Source organism: Plectropomus leopardus, chromosome 3 (genome assembly GCF_026936395.1).
Source record: "Plectropomus leopardus strain MGB_pleo_1.0 chromosome 3, ASM2693639v1, whole genome shotgun sequence".
In the NCBI taxonomy this organism is placed as follows: domain Eukaryota; kingdom Metazoa; phylum Chordata; class Actinopteri; order Perciformes; family Serranidae; genus Plectropomus; species Plectropomus leopardus.
In genome coordinates, this window is record NC_142178.1 from 34,557,582 (window position 1) to 34,580,825 (window position 23,244).

Genomic DNA, 23,244 nt, shown 5'->3' on the forward strand with positions numbered 1-23,244 from the left:
TTGATAAGTTTAAAGATTTGAGTTTGCTATGTTGTATTAGTGCCACACCTGTGGTAACTCTAGTGGTGTGTTCAATTTACCACGCAAGTCAAAAGTCAGAGCTTGATCGCTTTATAATGCAACAAGTCAAAAAACCACAATGTTGATAGCAACACCAGTTCTAGCCAGATTAGCTGTTGTTAGCAATACCAGCTAATGACAGCTGTGTTTTGTGCATAACAGCCACTGTAGCAACATGTCTACCAATAAAAGTTGGATAGTATTGTGTGCATGACAATTTAAATGAGACACAATTAAAACAGAAGTGCAAATTAACAATGGGTTCCCTTTGGATCCTTAAAAGGCACAGAAGTCAATAATCTAAAAAGAATATTAAAATGTATTAAAACAATCTTTCAAAAGTCTTAAAAATGCTGATTTATATAAAAATAGGATATTATTAATTGGGGTTTTTGATGTTGTGTTGTAAAATCTCCAAATAATTGGTAATAACAATTAAAAAAATAATTTATGAAACGCTTCTCATATTACCATCATGCAGATAAGAATAGAGGAACCCACAACACATGTACATTTACCATATCCATTCAAATGAGAAAATAAAGGATTTTTATTTTTTTCCAAGGCAAACCAAAGGGATACTTTCACTACAATATATGTTTTCCACTTGTTCCACTTCCACTCTTTCCGAGTAAAAAATCCGACTTCAGAGGATGTTTACATTTCTGACTGGGAACTCAAAAATTCTGACCTCCAATCACAAATGAAACACAAGAGACAACAAGGCTAAGAGTACTTGAATGACATCAACTTACTTCAAAGAAATAAATGATTTTGGTAAATTTTGAAAAAAATATGCCTTTTTTACTTTCTTGCCAAGAATCAGATGAAAAGATTCACAACACTCTCATATCTTTACAGTCAATAAATCCTTAAAAAATATGGATTCCAGTCATTAACCCAGTTTCAGGGTATTGGCTTTGGGTCTTTCTTTGGGTTGTTTTCTGATGCAGTAGAAATACTGACCCAAATATTAGTTCATATAACTGACCTCATTGAGCTTATACACAGGTGGCTGGTTTGTTTTGAAAGTGGGTCAAAATAACAACTTTTGGGGATGTGATTGGTGACCCAGTGATTTTTATATCCATGGGTACTTGGTAAACTTTATATTGACCCATACTGGGCACCTCAATTGACCCAAATTGGGTTAAAAGTGACCCAGTATTTTTTAGTGCCTATGAAGCTACAGCACGCAGCTGGTTAGCTTACCTTGGAATAAAGACTGGAAAAGTGTGAAACTGAAGTCTCTGCTGGTTGCCTCAACCTCACAGTGCCGACTTTTTGCCCACTTTTTTGAGTTGTTACACTAAGCTAGTTGGCTGCAGCTTCATATTTTAAGTACAGGCATTAGTGTGTTATTGATCTTCCCATTTGTCAGAAAGAAAGAATTAAGCACATTTCCCAAAATGTCAAAGTATTCGCTAATCTCCTGCTTCCTCTGCTGAGGCTGGTCAGTTTAAAGTGCTAAAAGTACAAAGTGAAATTAAATAGGCCGCAGTGTGCAAAGAAATTGAGCTGATTTTAACTTGAATTGCTTGGACGAGGCAATAAAAAGGGCACTTTTCAACCATTGGGAACAATTTAATAAACACGCTCGCTCAAAATAATCTGTTCATGGACATTCACCCTTACCTATTCTTTGTAAAATAGTGTTTACAAAAGGCAACTAACAGAAGAACGAAAGAAAAGCGACACAGAAGCACAAATGGGTGCTAATGAAGACATAGCAAGCTGCAGAGGGAGGGGGGGGGGGGGGGAAGAGATGGGCGAGGGCAAATTAACCTTTTTAATTGGAGAGTGGTAGTCCTCTTTGGACCCTGCAGTTGGATCCAGAGTGCTGACAGATGATGAGAGGGAAATGGCAGGCCTATTACAGGCAATCTGGCCCTGCGACTTGGCAGACCACAGCAGTACCAGAGCCTGGGGAGAACAGGGCATGTCCAGCATGGAAAGCACTCCCTGCCAGACCGCTCGCTGGCAGAGAAGGGCTTGCCTCAATAAAGGTATAAATAGAGAACGATTATCTTGGCACTTTGAACTACGGGGTAAAGGGTTGTCATAAGGGAGTCTGGTTTCTCATCTGATAACAAAATACTACCTGGTCAAGAAAAAGGAGAAGGGCTTTGCTTTAATGAAAGAGAGAGAGAGAACCAGTCTGACAGGTATGAGAGAGGAGAAGGGCTGGGGCGGGAGGCGAGTGGGTGAAGAAATGCACACTGAAAAATTCACACACCATTTGGGTTCACATGGCTCTGCACTCAAGCACACACACACATTTTCAAACCCAATACATCTGCCCGGCGTTCACCGAGGAGCCAGATGCAAGAGAAAGACATCAGAGAGGATAACTTCCTGCCTGTCTGTGTGTCTGGATGCAAGAGCCATGTTTATGTCTGGGGATACAAGGAAAACAAACATCAAGGTCAGCGAGGCTGGAGCCTGTCCAAGCGATAGATAGCCCTTTTCTTAGCATACAGGCCTCGGGTTGAAACCGGGTTTTAGACAGGACACTTAAATGGGATTTCATATTGACTATCGACATAGTGACCCGTGCGCTATTAATGACACTTGTGAACTGCACAAATTTTATCATTATAAAAGCCAAACTGTATTGGGTACCAAATTAATTATGTCATAACAGGTTATCAGTGGTGCCCCTCTGGGAGGTCAAGGGGGTGCATGCCCCCCCTGAAAATAACTGGATAACATTACTGTCTTTAAGACCCCCAATGTGCTCATTTTTTAAGCTGGAGTGAACGTATACAGTACCCCAGGAATGAATCCTAAAACCCAGAAATTAGCAGTAGCACTCCTGGTTCACTCATGTCAAAGTAAGTGGGGTTTTTTTGAATGGGTTTTTGGTTAGATGCCTGAAAACAGGTCTGTGGTTAACACAAGCTGAAAAGAATTTCTCATTTACCCCACTCATTAAGTTTTAAGTCTTAAAAAAGACAGCTGCCATCAAGTGGCTAAATGAGACTACAGAATGTCATCACACCGAACACGGCTGTACAGTCGTGTTGTGGTGAGGCAGCAAAGTCATGGGACATCAAGTATCATAGATTGTTATTTTCCATAGAGCTTATTTTCTGAAATGATCCAAAATCCAATGGAAAAATCTCATAGGCTTTATAACAAGGGAACCAGGGCAACGCACACTTCCATGTCGGCTTACAGAAAAACATCATCACTGGAGCACTCTGCTGGTATTTTGTGAAACAAGACAGCCATAGGCATCCATCAGTTACAACCATGTCGACATAGCTTGTCAGGAGGGGAGCTAAATAACATTCCAAATTTGGGCAAGATTTTGGTAAGGGAGCAACTAGCATGGTTTAAAGTGGTCCCTTGAGCTCTCACCTCAAGATATAGTAGTTTTCAACTCCAACATAATACTTGGGCTGTGTGACCCAAATATATTTAGTGGCCCCATCTGGGCACCCATATAAACATTTTCTATGGACGCCACTGCAGGTCATAAGTGCTGAATTTTTCTTGCTTCCACATTTGATAAGAAATACAGCTTTCTCACAATCAATCAAACCCACTTCACATAACGTCCTCCACAATAAACGACAACCAACTCATTCATTGTCTCACTGTCCAGCAGACAGTTGATGTAAACATAATCCTGACGCCTGCTATTTAATACTGACCCCATTAACCTGACATCCATGGACATCTCTGGGTCATCACCACTAAGACAAAGAATCATCAATCCATACCTCCGTTCTTCTCCGACCTCCCTTCCTTCCTGTCTGTCTTATCGGTCCATCTCTCGATCCACACCTTCTCTTTTTATGCCTATCTCTTTCTTTTGTCCATCTGTCATGCATTATGTATTCTAATGCATTTTGAACAAGATGCAGACAACACAGCAGGCCACACAGAGTTGCTTTTCATGCAAAGGATGCTACATGGGGCTGTGCAAGTCCATTAAGTCTCACACTCTTCACATGTATGCCCGTGCACACACGCACACACACACACACTGTGTCACACCATCAGCATCCTCTGTCTGCATCTCATGCACACAAAGTCTCGCCTTCAAATTTTCTCAATCACTCTCTCCGTCTTTGTATCTGTCTCTTTCCATAAACACACACACAAACATACACACACACACACACACACACATACACACCAGACACATGGCCGAAGAGAGCAGACTACCATCTGGGAGTAGTGGCCGGCTTTGTCTGGGGGGGGGGTGAAAGCGCCAATACGACCCCCCTTCCACACACACACACACACACACACACACACACACACACACACACACACACACAGACAACCCTTGCAACGGCCCCCATCGCCCTCCCCGTCCAACTGGTCTAAGTGTGAGAGCTCTTCTCATACAATCTGCACATATACATATGCAAATTTGCAGGGGGGCATTATAAAAAAAACAGCCATCATCACATGCACACACACACACACACACACACACACACACACACACACAGAAGCAAGATATTTAGTTGGCTTCAGCACCAAAGTAGCCACGCAAGAGTTTTGGAAAAGAAAAATGTGTTTCTGAGAAATGGAGCAAGAGCTGGAGGGCTGGAAGAAAAGAGCCCAGAAAAAAAGAGGGAAGATGAAAAGAAGAACCTTCTTTATAAATAACAAATTAATGTGAGCATGTGTGAAATACATGCAAATGGGATTGCATGCGTTTACACGGAGACAAACACATGCACACACAGACACGCAAACATGCATTATCCATGTTTTGCCCCGCAGCATGCATGTGATGAATTTATACATAAAAACTCACTCAATCTAGATGACACAAGATGCATCACAACTGTCCTTTGATTCGACATCACATGCTGGTAGAAGGACCTTAGAGACATTTACCAGGATGCACCAGACATCAGCTGATTATTTTATTTTGGCAGGTTTGGACATCAAGTCACTCTTTAGGTTGTGGCTGGGAATTGAAATGCTTTTTTGTAATACCTTAGTTTTCAGCTCAGTTGCCGGAAGAAAATATTCACGATTGTATGTTTCTGAAAACCACGAATATGTTACATTAGCATATTTCATATCAACATTTCTAAAATTGTATTACATAAGCTGACTTTTGTCATCTGGAGGTGGAGGGGATGGTGGATGGTGTTTCACCTAAGTGAGACGCCAGCTAAGTTTCAGACCACTGTGACCACTGTTAGAAACCAACAGCACCAGCTGTCTTTTGGCAAACCTTCACAGCATTTTCACTGGTGTTTGTTAAATGAAACAATGATGTTTTTTGTTTTTTGTTTTTTGTTTTTTTTTACCAAACCTGGGTGTTTTTAGCGGCACATTGTAGCATTTCCAAGCTGTGTTGTAGCACTGAACTTAGGTGTTTTCTTTTACTGAACTTTTGTGCTTTTAACAACATATTACAACATTTCCTGGTGGCATTTAAGCCACCCAACCTTTTGGTTTTTAGCAAACCTGGGTGTTTTGAACAGCACATCGGGACATTTTCCAGGGGCGTTTGAGCCACCAAATCTGGGTGGGTTTTTTTTTGCAGAACTTAAGTGTTTTTTTTAGCTGCATATCTTGGCATTTCCCAGCAGCCTTTGTGGCATCACACACGGGTGTGTTTAGTGGCTCACCACAGCATTTCAGTGCGGTGTTTGTGCCACCAAATGTGGGTGGTTTTATGCAGAACCTAGTTGATTTTTCAGTGGCATGTTGTGGGGTTTCCCGGCAGCGTTTGTGGCACCAAACCTGGATGTTTTTTTTTTACAGAACCTGGTTGTTTTTGTAGCATATCGCTGTGTTTCCCAGCACCATTTGAGCCACCAAATTGTCATTTTATAAATGACACATCAAGGCATGTTTTTCACCCTGCTTTTCCAGCTGCCACAAAATGTTGGTGCCATACATAACCAAGTGATTTGCAGTATATCTGCTACAAAATAATGCACAAATGTACTAATCCGTGGTTTGCAAAAATGTCCAATTTTTTTGTCCAATGTCAGTTTGAGAAATATAAACATTAAACACAATTTGTCAATTTGCTCAATGCATCAATATTAAACAAATAACTTTTCTTTAAGTTTCCTGATTCAGATCAAGAAATATCAGATCAATCAATTATAAGTAAAGAGGCCTATAAATCTGACAAAGCTTAAATGCCAGCTTTTGATATTTGAAACCTTTCTCATTGCTCAGCCCGAGTCCATATATTCATCACATTCATACATGTATACAAAACCTCTAAGAATCAAAGTAAATTAATAATTTGAAGATATCTGATACAAGATGAATCAACTTCACTGTGGCTTTTGTCCAGTGTCCATTTGTCAAAATCAAAGACCACAAGGCCCTGAGCGAGGACAGAAAATACAGAGTGAGGGGAAAAAAAGACAGAAAAAGAGAGACACCTGCAAGGCTAGAAAGCTGACACCTAATCTACTCCTTTTCTTACATAAACCTCATCATAGCCTCACACACAACCTTTTCACTCATGTTTCACACTTTTCAACAAATCACTTTCCCCACCTCGGCAGTTCGCTTCTGCCTTGACCACATTTTCTCTCTTTTACTTGATATTGTAACCGTGTGCAAAACTGTATACTTTCAAATCAATCACAGAGACGATTTAATCAAGATGATAGACAAATGATAGCTGCAGCCTAAACAAGGACTCAAATTACAAATTTCTACAATCCTGCAGATATAAACTCTCGCTTCCTCGAATGCCTTAGATGTCCGTGATGTGACGGAGCTTTCTGATGTGCCATCTCGAGGCAAGGTTTGTGCCTGAGCTGAAAGTATTTGAAGTGGAACGGTGAACAGCCTGCTCTCAAAACTCAAGGGACACATCCGAGTTGTAATTAGGAGCGGATCCGCGTCCATATTTTATGGCGTACACAGACACAAACACATTCGGGGACATAATTTACATTACTGCCACATGTGTACATATATGATATATGGATCGGCGGGTATATGTGTGCATGTAAAGCTGACACAAATAGAAGGTTTCTCGCCCACACAGCACAACGCTCCATTATGTACATCTTCCATATCAAATTCTCTCCCCCAGTTTTTCACCACTCTCATGTTTGCTGTAATGTTTTCAGTACACAATAGCAGCAGCAGTGTTAAGCTCATGTTGCCCCATCAAGAGGAGAGTACCAACAACAACCAAACACTTTTCCCTCCTCTTCCCACCCTGTTTACGAGCGGATCCATTCGTCTCTCACTTTGTTCCCACGCTCCCTCGCTTCTTTTTTCTCTCCTCTGCATTGTCCTGTGCCCTCAGGTTAGAGGTTCTCTCTGTTTCCTCCTCTAAAGCCTGGAAAACAGAGGAGGACGAGAGGAGCTGGAGAGAGAAGAGAGAGAGAGCGAGAGGAGGGCCGGGCAACAAGGCCTGTCCGTCTTGCCTCCTTCGGCCTGGCTGGCTAACCGGTCTGAACTGGTTCTGACATAGGTGAACCAGAGACGTGTCCTCTTTCGCCTCCGGACAAAAACGAACCATGGTGGCATTCCATCCACAGTCAGCAGGTACCAGGGAAGTGTGCATCCATGTGTGTGTCTGCGTGTGTGTCTCCCAAGACCTTTGAGGCCTGGACCATTGCCAAGTTCATCTGTTAATGGACAGCTACGAGGAGAACTGCCCCATCCCCCCTCTTTCCCGTCTCTCCAGCAGCCATGCCTGCTCACGACCCCCCCTTAACCTCCCCAACCCCCAGCCAGGCCTGCCCAGATACAGGCCCTCGCTCTCCCTCCTCCTCCTCCACTCCCTTTCTCTCCCTTCCCCTGAAAGCTATATCATTCCCTTTCTCCCTCGCCTCCTCCTCCTCACTGCCCCCCAACACTCTGGGCTTCTCCTATTCAAGATAAACAGAGTGCTTCAAGTTCAGGGGACACCCTGGGACCCTTTAACAAAGCCATCTATCATGCTGTCTGCCTGAGACTCCTTTGGCCATAGCAGGCTCTGATGCCGCTGCTGCTGCTACGTCTCTCTCTCAATCTCCATGTGTGAGTGTGAACATACAGGCTGGACACAGACCAGCCAGCAAGTACGCTAACCTCACTACCTCCTAGCTCAAGCTGGACAATTTCGCCATTGTGTTTGTGGCCCCTCCTGGCCCCTCCAAGACCAGAGCAAAGACAGAACCCCCCCCCCCCTTCTCCTCTGCCAGTGCACCCCCCTCTTGCTCCTGTTAAAACGAGACAAACTCATGACACGAAGGCACGCCACGGAGCGAAGAACAGCACGCACACCACTTTCCCTCCACACCTCGGAGACGGACTCCACTGACCCCTCTCCGGTTCCCCTGAAGTCAAACTGCGGGACGATTAACCAAACTGTCAACAGCTTAATAGTGTGGGAATAAGAGACTGACAGTAGGCGAGGAGCTGTGTGTAAACACTATGGAGATTATGAATGGTGCACACGAGAGAGAGAGAGAGAGAGAGAGACAGAGAAAGAGAATCGGAGGAGAGAAGCCCCTGTCATACGTGGTTCCTGTAACATTTATGGGTTCAATTATCTAGGTAGGCTTTTTCGACATTCAAGCTCAGGTCTGCTATATGGAAATCTTCCGTAGCAGGTCTTTTCCCAAGTGATGCAGTATTCCATGCATTATTTTCTGCTCATTATGGGTGGCGGCAAGTAGGAAAATAAGCACACCACAAGAAGAGCATGTTAAATTGTCACACAGGCAGGCGAAATGATAGAGTTTCAAACATATATCCTTTTCCCACTAAAATTAGCGGATATATGCGGGAAAAGCAACTAAAAATAGGCAATAGAATTCTTTCCCATGTGCAGTAGATGCCTTTCTGTTTCTTTTAACTAGTGTGTCACGTTTGACATCACAAGCATGCAGCAAAACAGGGTAGTAAACAGACGAAAGCAGCACGGAGGCCAGTGAAAATGTTCTAGTCGTTACTACTTTTTCATATCTGATACTTATTTAGTCTTTCAAACTTGGTGCTGACTAATTTGGAACAATGTTCATTCACTTCTTGGACACAGACTGATGAAATTAGTGGTTGCCCTTCGTTACATTGCATTAGTTGGCTAAAGGCACAAAAATTAGTGCATCCACCAATTGTAATGTATGCATCACTGCTGACTGGAGCCAGTCAGCTGAAGCCAATAAAAATCTGTCACTACTGCAGAGTCATTTGTCCCAAAGAATACCAATTGTGCACAACACTTCCAATTAAAGACAAAAAACAGATGTTAGTGAGTTTTTTGTCCAGTGGGGAAGGGGCTTTATTGCCAGATGACACTTTTTCTTGCACACCTGGTGGCAAAAAGTAATGCACTCTTATAATGGTTGGAAGCCTTAGTTTTTGGTGCCATTGATCTGATTTGCATTATACTGAGAGAGTTACTAATAGGTCGTCTACCCACATTATATCTATAAAAATAGACTAGATGTAGCATGTATTTTGTGATGAAATGTCAATAAATAACATGTCAGAAAACAGAAGACTACCCTTTAAAGCAGAAATACTCAACTTGCTTTTTCCTGGGGCCACATTTGGAAAATTAAAGGAGGCCAGGGGCCAGTCACAGCTTTTCAGGTATATACAGGGGCATTTCTAGGATAGAACATTTCTAGATAGAAGTTGAGTATCACTGATCTGAAGTATATGGAGACAACATGTGCTTTAGTGTAATACCATAGTGGCCCAAAATGTTGTAACCTTTGCTCTCCATTATTTATTTTAGATTCCTTTAAATTAAATACAAGTTAATTGTTGCTATGTTTCCACTTATGCTGGAAGATTTCCAGAAACAAGACTTGCTCCTCTTACGTGAAGAAACATCTGCATCTCGTTTTTTCCCACACAACTCTAACTACAACTATTTCAGGAATATTTACAAGTTAAGGTGCATGTAGTTAAAGGGGCCAGAGAGTTTCCTGGCTAACAATTGTGACACTACAAGCTTACTCTTGGCATGGGAGAGAGACTCACATCACGGTCACACAAACACTCACACGCACTTTCTATCCCTCTCTTCCTCTTTTTCCTGCTTGTCCTCACATCTCTCTCTCTCCGACACACAGCAGCCCCAGAAGCCCCAGCAGCTGCTGTCCTCTCCAACCTGCCAGAGAGGGGGACCGGCCTGCCGGTTTTAGAGCGCTAAATTATCCATTAGATGTTATCAAGTTGTAGCGGGGCGATGCCATTCTGCTAGGAGCCATCAATCTTTCATAAGTCCCAGGCACGGCGTGCATTGGGATGCACTACCAAGAACCTGCTTGCTGCTCCAAGCACACGACCCACCCCTATCCACCAAACTGCACGCAAACTTGGACATGTACACACAGTGAGGGCGGACGTCCGCGCACATCGTCAACAAATACACATGCTGACATAAAAGCAGCCAGGTACACGCTCTTGCACTCAAGCTCTGCAGAAACAAGCTGGACGGAGCTTGTTAAGGGAACATCCAGTTCTACATTTCTTGCATTGTGTCTTCCATCCCCCCACCCCTCCAGCTCACCTCTCTTTCCTCTCTAAACAAAATTTTTGAGCCAAGCATCCAAATTGACGCTGCTTTAACCGTGTTTCACTACCCCTCACACTACCTTTGCTTGCACGCTCTCCCCGTTTTTTCCCCCTCCTCTCTCTCTCTCTCCCTCCCTCTGCTTCTTGCCGTGGCCTGGCAGGCAGGCAGGGCAGACATGTTCAGAATGCGCTCCGGTAATGGGCTAATCAAAAATGCAAAACAATTGGCAATTACCGCGCGGGGCCCTAATGGTCATTAGAATTTACAACAAGGTAATGAACTGAGAGTCAGCTCAGTCCATGCATATTCATAAAGCAATCAGGCCTTTGAAGATTAAAGAAGCGCTTCAAATTTAAATGAGGGCGCCAGCATGTTATCAGTGAGATTCAGCCTGCAAAAGTAAAGGGTGCCTAGGACAGGAGTGTGCATTTATGAATGTGTGTGTGTGTGTGTGTGTGTGTGTGTGTGTGTGTGTGTGTGTGTGTGTGTGTGTGTGCGCGATGAGGGTTGGGGGTCAGTTTGGGTGTGGGGGGGTGGATGGAGTGAAGGTGTAAGTATGTGTGTGCATGCATCTGTGCATAAGTGATGGCGGTGTGTGCCGATCTCATTTGTCTGCCAAGTCGTGCCTGCACGCTTTTGTGCGAGGCAAACTACGGTGCACCAACACTGCCATATAGCCTAAAGTGATTCTAATAACTAAATTAGCACTCTCTTAAAAAATGAATGAGGCCCCTATCTTCTGATCATCGTTTTAAAAGACGTGGGATTTGAATCTAAGATCAAATGTACAGTTAACTTGAGCTATTAGGAGGCAATGAGCTTTTGAACACAACTCCTTCCCGGAGGAATACAACAACCTATTAGTATACATTTATGAAAAGTGCAGCGGCAGATATGGTTTGCATGCACACCGACACGCTAAGGCACTCAGAGACTTTCACACAAACAGAGGGCTGCGAGTTTTCACAAGTGTAACGTCAGACGCAGGGGCCCTCTCTGTCCTGTATCTCTCTGGTTGAGATAAGATTGGCGAGACGCAGCTGTAGACGACCACCCAGCCACATACAAAAGGCACAAATAGACTCGCACACACCCAATAGACACATGCATTCTGACAGGCCGAGCCCAGTGCTGGGACCTGCAGCGGGACAGATAGTGGAGAAAGAAACATTATAGAGACAGATAGTGACCAGGATCAGTGGGTTCAGACTAACAGGACGCCCCTCGCCACCAGGGCTCTCCCATGGCCTCAGCATTATCACCATGGGTGTGAGAAAGACAAAGCAATGGTCCTTCAGCACCGCAGCTTTAGACACCACAGTCACAATAGAAACTGCAGAGGTTGAGCTGACATACTGAATGCAGGAGGTTATAGTAAGAAATACCCCTTTTATACCAAAATTAGCACGTGCTTGCAGGTTTTTAAACATGGAAAATCCTTAAAATAGACAAGAGACTCCTCTTTCATTGCTAGAAGACCAGAGTCGTGTACCTGGCTCTGCAGCATGCCTTTCTGTATTTTTTTTTGTTTTGTGTTTTTTTCTGGTTTTTCATGTTCAATGTCACAGACAGGCTGGAAAAAGGGTTAGTAAACAGTATAAACCAGCATGGAGGCCAGTGAAAATGTTAAGGCATTTACTTTGTTTTTTGTGAACGCAGCCCAGGTGGAGCTCTCCATGAGTTCTTTTTTTCCTTGGCAGCAGTTTTTTGGCTCGTGGGGTGGATTTTTGATTTGTTGGTCCATTCAGAGCTGATCAGGTCACACTGATGGATGAGAGGAGTAGCTGCTGCAAGCAATTGCAGACTTTTATACCCTGCAGACTGAACAGTTAAGATGACGTAAATACAAGAAAAAAAGAAGGATTCTTTTCTGAAAAATCAAAAAAAAAACTTAAAAATCTGTTCCCATTCTTAAACCAACCTGCCTACTTCCTAAAATACTACTTCTCTCCTTTTTGCTCTCATCTGCCACTTCCTGAGCTACAGCTGTATCAAAGACACTTTTTTCTTCTCTGTTTCTGTTCTGTCTAAAAATAAAGTCATTAACCTGCAGGTGGTGAAGCCGGCGGCTGGCGTGACAGGCCCTGACGCTGTCAGCTGACCCTTGACCCTGTGATGTGACTGCCTGCCACGCTATTGACAGGACAGCGGCAGGACACGCTTATTTCTGAAGATACTTTTTAAACCCGTTGTGACGTAGCCGTGGACAAACAAGGTTGTTTCTGTCGTATGGCTTCGTTTGACAGTAGGTAAAGGGGAAAGAAAGAGGCAGCAAAGTGTGTGTGTGTGTGTGTCGTCTGGCTTGCTCTGCGGCCAAATCTGCGAGAGTGAGAATGAGCTCTAGAGTGGATGTTGGAAGCCTTTAAGAGGTGCAGACACGCTAATGTAGCCAAAACCTAGAGTTTCCAGTCCCTCGAGACAAACTACTGGAGCGATGCGAGGAGAGAGAGTGTGTGAGCGAGAAAGGGAGGAAAAGAGATGAAGAGACAGAGAGAAAAGAAAAGGAGAGAGAGTGTACGGAGGGGAGGAGGGCTGAAATAAGTATCATATGTTTCTGACAGATCTCATCAACTCACAACACATCATGGGGCCTCTGCCACAACACATTTATTACAGACAAAACACAAGTTCACAGGAGGGGGTTTACACTGTCCATGTGTGCCAGTGTGCGTGTGCATCTGTGCAGGGCATTGTTGTGCTCACAAAACAGGTGTGTGTACATTTGTGGGTGGGTGCATGCATTTGTGTAAGCCTCTTTTTGTGTGCGTGTGTCTGTGTGCGTGTGTGTGTGCATACTTGAACTAGCCTCCACCTGAATGGCCTGAGGCTGTGGTACCGGGGTTGTTAGAAGACAAACAGAGACACAGGAAGCCCAAGCCAGGAGCCCTGAGGACAGCACACACAAACACACACATACCTACCCTTAAGTACAAACACACACTCCCCCGCTGTCAGTCACACACAGCAGCCACCTCACCATAAGTCCTGCTTCCTAAACCCACAAAACATTGCTTTAACGCACACAGATACACCTCCTCTACCTCGCTCTCTCTCACACACACACACACACACACACATATTTAGGCCCAGCCCGTCCCTCAGGCCCAGCGCTCTGTGCCAAGTCTGGCCTGGCATAGTCCACAGAGGGGTGTCCTCAGGCGAGGCTTGCCAAGTCAAAGACCCTTTCATGTTCAGCCTGCACGCCCAGAGTAGTAAAGCTTTAACAAACAGCCCGACACTCACTCCTCTTCCTCTTTTTCTCTCTAACACACACACACACACACACAGGAAGCTTTAAACAGTTTAAGTGGTCGAAAACCACACACACACACACACACACACACACACACACACACACACACATATGCACATACATTAGTTCAACACCACATCTACACTTACCATGTAAACATCCACTAGACTTCTGAATGCACCCAGAGCCACGAACACTCAATTCAACAACAAAGGCTCCGCCGACAACATTTGCGGGTGTTTAGAGCTCGGCTTCAGAATACAAAAATGTCCTCTATGAAAAATTCATCCTAAAAACCATTCCTGTTCACCTTCATTAAAACTTAGTGGAGCCCACAGCCAAAAATAGGAGCGATTTTATCAGAGCCCGGAGCAACTGTTGGATCAAATTAGAGTCAGTTTTTTTGCAGACAATGGAGTGCTTATGTTGATAATATTAGCTGGTGTCCAATAATTACAATAGCATGCATCTGTGCCTTTTCAGTATCAATTAAAGTGATCACCGAAACAAAGGCGCACGCCGCATGCGGACCCGCGTGCACGCACAAACACACTACAAAAAAGATATCACTCCCAAGGAGCCCCCCGCCACTTACACACACACTCTCCATGCAATGCCCAGCCCCCCAGTTCTGCCTAACAGATACCCAGTGTGTATATGTGTGCTTATGAGGGAGTGTGTGGGGCTTTTGGAGAAAGGTGGCACAGTGCCAATACGGAGCTTGCTAAATACCTTTGTCTCCACAACACAGAGGGACAAACAGGACAGGCAAGCTGCTGCATGAAGACAGCCACAGAAAGGTGTTACGAGAAATTCGGCTCTGTTGTCAGAATGTTTTCCTCCTCGTGGTGGAAAAAAGGGGGGTAAAGGTGGCTGCCATAATTAACTCAGTATTGATTCAAAGTCCAGGTTACAATGGAGGCAGTGCGCTGGAAAGAGGCAGCAAAAGTGTAAGATAGTGGTCGATTGGAGCGGCTACAATGGCCTCATTAACACACATGGCTACACTGGTGAGAATGCAAGAGGTGCTAATGCTGGGGTGGATAAATGCAGGACACAGTAATGTAGCAATATGAGCACAAGAATGTGGAACCGGACTCGTAAAATCTAGCGAAGAGAAACGATTTTGTGAAAATACTAATTATGGTACATAGGCCATGATGAAGCCTACACAGGAGTGCATCTTAAATCATAACAATGAAAAGCATCTTCGTCCAATTACTCAGTGTGGAAAGACAACAGTCATTCATTGCGCTGATAATTTAATCTGCTGAATAACAAATGTGAAACTATGAATCCACTTCACCACTGCTTTATAGTGATTTCATCCCGTGACATAAATCCACTTTTACACTACACTGCAGTCACATAGTTTGTGTGAGAAACCGTCATCTGCTCTTTTTCTGGGCCATCCATAATCTGGAGACAAGCGACGGTGTCCCTATGCATATCTTAAATTGTTTATCATGCAAATGATGGCACGCAGGCTGCTCTGCCCTCTCCTAACGGCCCGCAGCTCCAGACTGCAGACCCCAGCCCCAGCTGCAGCCATGAGACTCCCAGACGGCCTCAGCTGTCCCAAAGACGGAGAGGCACAGCTTCATCTCCAGCTCTGGGTGTATTACAGACAACCGCCCCCCTCCACTGCCCCCTCCTCACTCCACCTCCAAGTTCAACCATCCTGGGTGTCAGCTCCTTTAGTCCAGCAGCTTCTTTCAGCCCTCCACGCTGCGGTCCATACAGAAATCCATCTGCGTCAAGTGACATTTCAGGAGGAGTGTGGGGAGCGGAGGGGGTCACATTCATGTGAGTGTATGCACAGCAGCAGGATACAGTAAATCTTTAAGGGTGTAACATATAAGACGCAGCCCGGGAATAAACTGGACATGAAGCCGGCCTGGCAGAGGTACAGTGTTTAGGGACAGTATGTATTGAGATGCCTCATCTCAGTGTCAGCGTCTAACTGAGCAGGGTGAGGGAACATGGCAGCTACCATATGGGGCATGGGGTGGCGCGCTGGCACTGCCAGTCTGCATCCATCAATCTTGGACACAGAAAACAGAGGTGGTGGTGGTGGGGCTTTTAGGCATATGTGACTGATGTGTGTGAATATTCTATACACTGTAAAATGTGACAAGTTGACATTACTTAAAATAATCTTGGAAACCAGTGGCCTTGAAAAATAAAAGTAAATATAGCTATTAATCTTGATTTATGAGTACTTTATATTAGGGCTGTCAGCATTAATGTATTCATCGAAATGCAATTAAAGTCTGTATATAACACTTTTTTTTAAAAAATTTTATTGCATTAATCAACAATTCCGTCTTTAAGAGGCTATACTGGGTACCGAGTTAAAGCTAGAGTGATGATACTGGTATCATATGAAACGTGAAGACCTAACAAAAACGGTATGACCATTTCACAAGGGGCCCTTGACCTCTGACCTCAAAATATCTAAATGAAAATGGGGTCTATGGATACCCATGAGTCTCCCCTTTACAGACATGCCCACTTTGAGAATTGCTTTACCTTGTCAATATGGACTTCATAACTGTTTTTGAAATGCAAAGTAATGGAATCGAAAACATGATTAAAGAATACGATTAATCGCGATAAACTACTGGAATTGTGGGATTAATTGACATTTAAAAATTAATTGTTTGACAGCCCTACTTTATATCTAATTGTTAAGTATACTCAAAATTTAGCTGTAGTTCCTTAGTTGTTGCAACTTAAAAATGTGGGACGACCTTGTTCTTTCTAAGTGTTAGCAACTTCAGTAAACAAAGTTAGTCTGACTTCACTTGATCATCACAAAGAGTATTTTGCCAGTGATTAAGTTAGGAGATCTGCAAGTTCTGTTTTGGTAACATGTTTAAGACAATACAAATATAATTCACTAGTTTTCTACCAGCACAGTACAGACATACAACACAGTAAAGTTGCTAAAACTTAGACTGATTTAACTAAGTTGCAACAATGTTATAAAATCAACTAAATATAACTACATTTTTTTGTTAACTTAATTCAATCCAAAGTAAACATAAATTAAGACTAATTGTAATATTTACTTAAATTTTTCAAGGCAACCTGTTTCATAGATTTTTAAAGAAACAATGCACAGTGGCTGCATCCTCTGCTTTACCCCAAATCTGTTGCAAGTTTATCATTATTCCTTATCTGTAAACTTGACCTCACACACTCATGTTTTCCTTAATGTTTTCATGTTGTAACAGGGTAAGAAGAGAGTCAGGTTGAGGTGTCACAACAGGGCACGGCCTTTCTCCATGTACAACCAAATTAATCTTTTCATTACAGCGTCGAGCAAAGCCTGAATTACACAACACCAAGAAACATGAGGCCTATAAATAAAGCTCCGCTCACAATGCTACTGACCTTATGATATCATGTGAACTCCACTGCATGATGAACTAAATAAGCAGAGAAAAGCATATTCAAACAGCTGACAGGGCCAAGAGGCATGTTGGATGTGGACGCGCGCGTGTGATGATGTGTATGTCCATGTGTTTGTGTGTGTGCGTGTGTGTGTGCATGTGTGTGTGCTCATACACGGAGCAGATGTTTAACAAACTGCACACTAATGAACAGTGGTCATTCTGTGTGACAGTGGGCTGACTGGCTAACAACAGATAACAGTAGTCCCTCTACAATGCCGTCTGCAGAGCTGCAGCGCTGACTAATACAGTACAGTAGTGCACATTATTGAGCGCTGCTCTCCACACATTTAGCCTGAATTGGCTTCAAATTAAATCTGCCCAGACAATCATCCTAGTCTGGCACACGATATCGGATCTGTTAAAGGAAATGAATAAACATTCAAATAGGCCGGTCAAAATCAAACCCCACTCTGTAAAACCAGCCATAAGGGACCCACGCTTGTTTGCACAGCCACTCATGTTCTCACTACAGCCCCATTCAGCCCCGGTGGACAAACAACAAACCGACCAGCCGCCTTAAGAAGTCCTTAATTACTCAAATCAAGAAAAACACTGACAATTAGTGGCTGTAGGGTTCCTCAAATAAACGCTCGACAGTTCGGCGTAATTACATTCTTCTCTATCTCTTTTTAATTTTAGCATCGGAGTGAGGCTTCGCAGGCGCATATTTGAGGGAACGGGAGATACGGCGGTGTAATAAGCCAGGGAGGGATAGAGATACATCTCTCAGCACCACATGAGAGAATGCGGAGGCCACAGGATCTGAGCACATCTGTGATGCAGTCTCTCTCTCTCTCTCTTTTATAATCTCTTTCTTTGTCTGTGTGTGTCTTTTTCACTATCTGCAAATGTTTCTCACAATCATTTTCAGCTTGGTATGGTCTTCATGTGGATTCATGGCTTGCTGAGGAAGCTCCTAAATGCAGATATGTCACACTCTCAGATTGGATGCATCCCCGCTACCGGAAGCAACCACCAAAGAAAGCTTTTGTTCCTTTTCTGAAATAAACTCTCTATGAACCTTTGGAAGTGTGGTCCCACTCTGCACCTTTACACCCAAAAGACTTTTGTTTTTCCTGCTCATTTGTTTGGTGCAGCAGCCATTTTAAGCTCCCACATGTGTTTACCTGTGATATTCTCCTGCTTGGGGATTATTCCTTGCAAGGGCGTAGATAAACAATCCTCATCCTGCGGCGACACCTGAACGGCCACCTCCACGGGGTGACACGCCCTCCGCGGGTGCTGATGGTGGCTCCGCGAGTGCGACGAGGACGTGGAGAGGGGTGAGGCGAGCGGGGAGGATGGCGGCCTGTCCAGGGGTTTGTCCATACAGAGGCTCCCGTGGCACTGCCTCCGTTTGTGTTCAATGAACAGCAGGATGTCGGCCAGGGGGAAGCGGGAGTGGCACTGGCCGCAGGTCAGCAGGTCCTGGTCCCCTTTGAGGGGCTCGCCCTGAGCCACTCCCAGCCTGGGGGAGTCCTGAGAGTCTTCTTCTGGTAAAACACCTGACAGCGGCTCAGCTGGAGGGAAGAAAGTCAGAAGATTGTGAGATTTAAAGAAAGAAAGTGATTCTGGAGAGCTTGTTAATAAATGTGTGTCAGGGGAAGCACAATACTGAGTGCTTCTTGTTACAATAAATAGAGACATCTACAGGAATAAGGTCAAGTTGGGAAATGTGTATAAGAAAAAAGAAAGAAAGAAAGAAAGAAAGAAAGAAAGAAAGAAAGAAAGAAAGAAAGAAAGAAAGAAAGAAAGAGCACTTCGATAAGGACTGACACGTTCAGCTTGCAGGCAGCAGCCAAACGATTAAGTTGCTTGACCCTCTTTATTGTGCTGCCAATCTCGCTTTTTTAATGAACCTAACACCTCTGAGAATCAAAAAATAGATTCTAATTTGAGTTCAAGATGATTGGACCCCATTTCGTTAAAAGTGCTGGGATCTCGTGAACCAAGGTTAGACATTGAGGGGTTGGATGTGGAGTAGGTCCCTGAAGTACTGGCAGAGAGAGAGAGAGAGAGAGAGAGAGAGAGAGAGAGGAGAAGAGAGAGTGAGAGCATTTTAAAAGAAGTAATCTAGCCACACGGTAAACGACATTGGGCGCCCCGACTGGGATGTTGAGATAAGATGTGATGAATTCTTGCCGCCGGTTCAACCTTTAATTCCGTGTCGGGTCAGACGAGGAGGTGGTGAGGGACTATGCAAGATAGGCCCTGTTACCTGTATGTTCGACTGCATTAAAGATGAGGGAATTTGCCCCTATTTTACTTGGAGCTTATCTTAACCAGCTTATGCCATGGACATAGGCGGGGTGTGTGAGGCTGGGTTAGGTGGAAAGATTTTCTTCAAACCAAATAATCTCATTTTGATGCCACGCGAAGAGTGATGTGAATAACTTTGAAAACTCAAACATAATCCTTTTTTTGCAGGCGTCTGACTGCGGCAGAATTTAAAGTAGTTTAGGCCTGTGTTTCCCTGCTGGGCCACAGGAGTGGGTCGGTTTCACTATCAGGAAATCAAGCCTCTTCATTTGGCATCTTAGATTTTTATGGCTCCGGCAGATCAATAATTTCTTTTTATGGGGAATTTTTTTCACATTCAAACGGAGTAAAAAACAAATGCATGTATCAAGCATGTAGGTCAATTTCTCCTGCCTTATGAATATGTAATAAAATGGGGGGTTTTTTGCTACATAACAGCTCACCAGTGCCCCCAAAGAAAGATTAGGTTTTAATTATCTTGTTAAAATAAATAATGTGAATTAAAAATTAAAATTAAAATTAAAAAAAAAAGTTTTTTAACTAAGTATAACTGAACTTAAAAGATCTGGGTCAGAGTTGAAATAACAATTTATATAGGCTGTATTAAACCTCTGCAAGAGAAAAAAAAGTTTTTATTTAAATGTGTATATTTTTGTAAATTGTTTCATGCAAACATGCCTAGAACTGATTGTCTTTACACACTTTATATTTGCATTTTTTCCTAACATTTTGTAATATTTCACTTTATTTTCCCATTTTATAAACCACAGATGGGCAGCACAGTGTGCATAAAACACACAATCACTTATTTCTGCTGAAACGATCCTCTGCACGCGCTTGGTCAAGCAGCACAGGGATAAAGTGGATCAAGTTCAAGTTCATAAGTGGCCCCCAGGACTACAATCACATTGCGCCCCCCACTGGCAAACCCTTTTGACAATTATCCCTCAAATGAAGGCATACATGTTGCCAGAGCGTAATTGGTTTCAACCGAAATTGGAACAGCATGCACGGACACATTTAAAATCATTTAAAGGCAGAAAGAAATATACTGGCTCCTGATTTAAATAAATCTGTATATTTGGCGACATATCCATATCCAATAGGCATTCACTGATACACACAAGACTGTACAGATAAAGCAGTTCCTGCTGTTATCCGACGTATGCTGGGAATTCTCCTGCAAATATAAACGCAACCCCACATAAAAATACCATCATGCAATCTCAATCAATGCCCTGCAATTTTATCACACACGCGCGTAAAACCAATAGTTGCAGAACACAATCCGCTGACGGTGATCCGCGTGGATTGATACAACACGTATCTGTTAATAACACAGCTGCGCATTAAAAAATAAAACGTGATGTTAAAGCAGCAGCTGTGAGGAATTTGTGACACAGAAACTATATTCCGCCTTAAACGCACACGAGGTCCCTGCGCTGTGGACAAGTGGGTATGTAAACACCATTTCCCTGTGTCCAAAGCAGCACAAACCTTTTGTAAATGCATAATAACAACAAAAAGAACAACGAAGGTTGTTGTTTTGGAATTGCTCTATACCTGAAAACTTATGAGCGAAATGGCAGCAGACTCGGGCAGCCTTCATATAGGCAAAGGTCTCTGGCCATAAAGCCCATGCATGCCCTTTAATGGCGAAAGAAACCTTGAAGGCTGCGTTATACAACACAAGTTCAAGCTCCCTGTCACGTTGTTTCAAAAACTTCCACCTCGCGATCCAATAATCAATTTAGAATAACCTGTAGTCTTGGATGTGTTTGTAATTTCACTCAGGACAGCGTGCTGTGTCCGTACGTGGCTGTGTCCATACCTATTCAAATTCCCCGAGGAAGTTGCCCTGTGTGAGAGAACAAGAGGTGGCTCGCTCAGAGGGACAAACAGCTAAATGAAGTCAAATTAATATGTCCACTTACGCGAAAACTCCCGTTTGCTCAAGTGCTGGGGTTTGCCTTGCTTGCGGCGAGACATGTTGGTTTAGTGGCGGCTTTTCAGCTGAGTTCACATTGGGAAATCCGTTCCTATAAGGTAGACTCCAAATGAAATATCTTCATTGATGCGTCTGACATCCAAATAGGAAAAAAAAAAGAAAAAATGAACGGCAGATCACACAGAGGGTGAGGCGTCGCGCGCTACGGGCTGTGCGGACCTCTTCATGACTTTTTACGCAAAGACAGAGTGATGGGGGTACAGCGATACCCCCCTGAGCTGCAAGTTCAAGTGCGGACGTGACGTTCCTGCGAACTTGAACGTCAGGAGATGGACGGACTGAGACATAGAAAACATGGGCAGGGCGAAGCCGGCCAGTGGGAGGGGGACAAGGCGTAATAAAAACCAATGGACACTCATTATGGACTACCTATGGAAGAAGGGGGGGTGGAGGGGAGGCAGAGACCCCGAAGACACCAATGGACAGAGGGGATCAAGGGGGCTGGGCTAAGAGAGAGCGAGAGACAGTGACAGAGAGGGAGAGAGAGAGAGAGAGAGTGAGAGAGAGAGAGAGAGAGAGAGAGAGGAGTTATCCAAGGAAGTGGAGGAGCAGTAAAAAGCGCATGAAGCACAGAGCGTTATGTGGTGGAGGATAAACCCAGCTTTACTGCTCCATTCATATTAATTAGAGTCTATTCCCAGGCTGATATGAATATTAAGTGATTATGTAAATTTACAGTGTGGATCGCTGTATTTTTTTAAAAATTTTTTGCATGAAGGTAGGATAGTGTTTTTATTTCACCATTCTTTAAATAAAAATGTACATTCAAATAAATAAATAAATAAATAAATAAATAAAAACAACTCAGCAGGGTTCTGCCCCTTCTGGGCCTAATTCCTAAAAATTAGCTCATGGCACTATATAAAAATATGTCAATGAATAAAATAAAAATCAAATAAATGAATAAATAAACTCAGTAGGGTTCTTCCTGCTCTGTGCCTGATGCCCAAAACTTAATTTATGACATTGTAAAACAACAACACAATCAATAAAACAAAATAAAACAAAATAAAATAAATAAAAATTCAGAAGAAGCATATGTATATATATATATATAGAGAGAGAGAGAGAGAGAGAGAGAGAGAAGAGATGCTTGATGCTTGCATTTTTTTTTCTTTGTTTAATGTGTGAGTTTAAAGCTTTCTACAAGGGACCACTGAGAAAAGCTGTTTCTTTGTAGAGTGCTTTAAGGATGACTTTTTTTGTAAGCAAAGGTAGAAGTTAGCATCACCCTGCTTTCCTCGTCAAAAAGCCTATGGGATTTTGCCATTTGAACTTGTAGGCCTACTGTTGCATAAAATAAGATCTGTGGCAAAAAAAAAAAAAGATTTATGATTTGAGGCGTTGATATGATACTTACAAGTTTTCTTCAGCAAGATAATCTTCACAAGGGAACACCACTTTGGGGATTTTTGAAGCGTAAATGCAACAACCAGAGGTAAAAAGCTATTGTTAAGCTATAAACAAACTACACTGTGGGTGGCATGACTTAAAGCTGCCACCAAAACAAGGCTGTAAAGCTGTGTTCAGCATGATGACCTTCTGTCGTCTCATTTAGCCACTTGTTAGCAAACGCCCTTTTTAAGACACATAAACCCTTCAGAATTCATGAGTGGGATATTTACTGAGGTATTTTATGTCACAGAACCAAACTTGAAAGTCTCTTAAGCTTATGTTAACCACAGACCTTATTTCAATCATCGAACCAAAAACCCAGTCAAAG

General features: G+C 43.3%; 1 protein-coding gene across 1 annotated transcript in view; it reads right to left on the minus strand.

Annotated features, from left to right (window-relative positions):
- Nucleotides 1-21,815, minus strand: part of LOC121942505 (BCL11 transcription factor A-like) — a 41,420-nt gene extending 19,605 nt beyond the window's left edge. The window contains exons 1-2 of the mRNA XM_042485724.2: nucleotides 21,448-21,815; nucleotides 18,382-18,774 (exon numbers count right to left, since the gene is read on the minus strand). Coding sequence (XP_042341658.2) covers nucleotides 18,382-18,774; nucleotides 21,448-21,502 — 448 coding nt within the window. The 5' untranslated portion in view covers nucleotides 21,503-21,815. The remainder of the gene's footprint in view (nucleotides 1-18,381; nucleotides 18,775-21,447) is intronic.
- Between the last annotated feature and the right edge of the window lie 1,429 nt (nucleotides 21,816-23,244).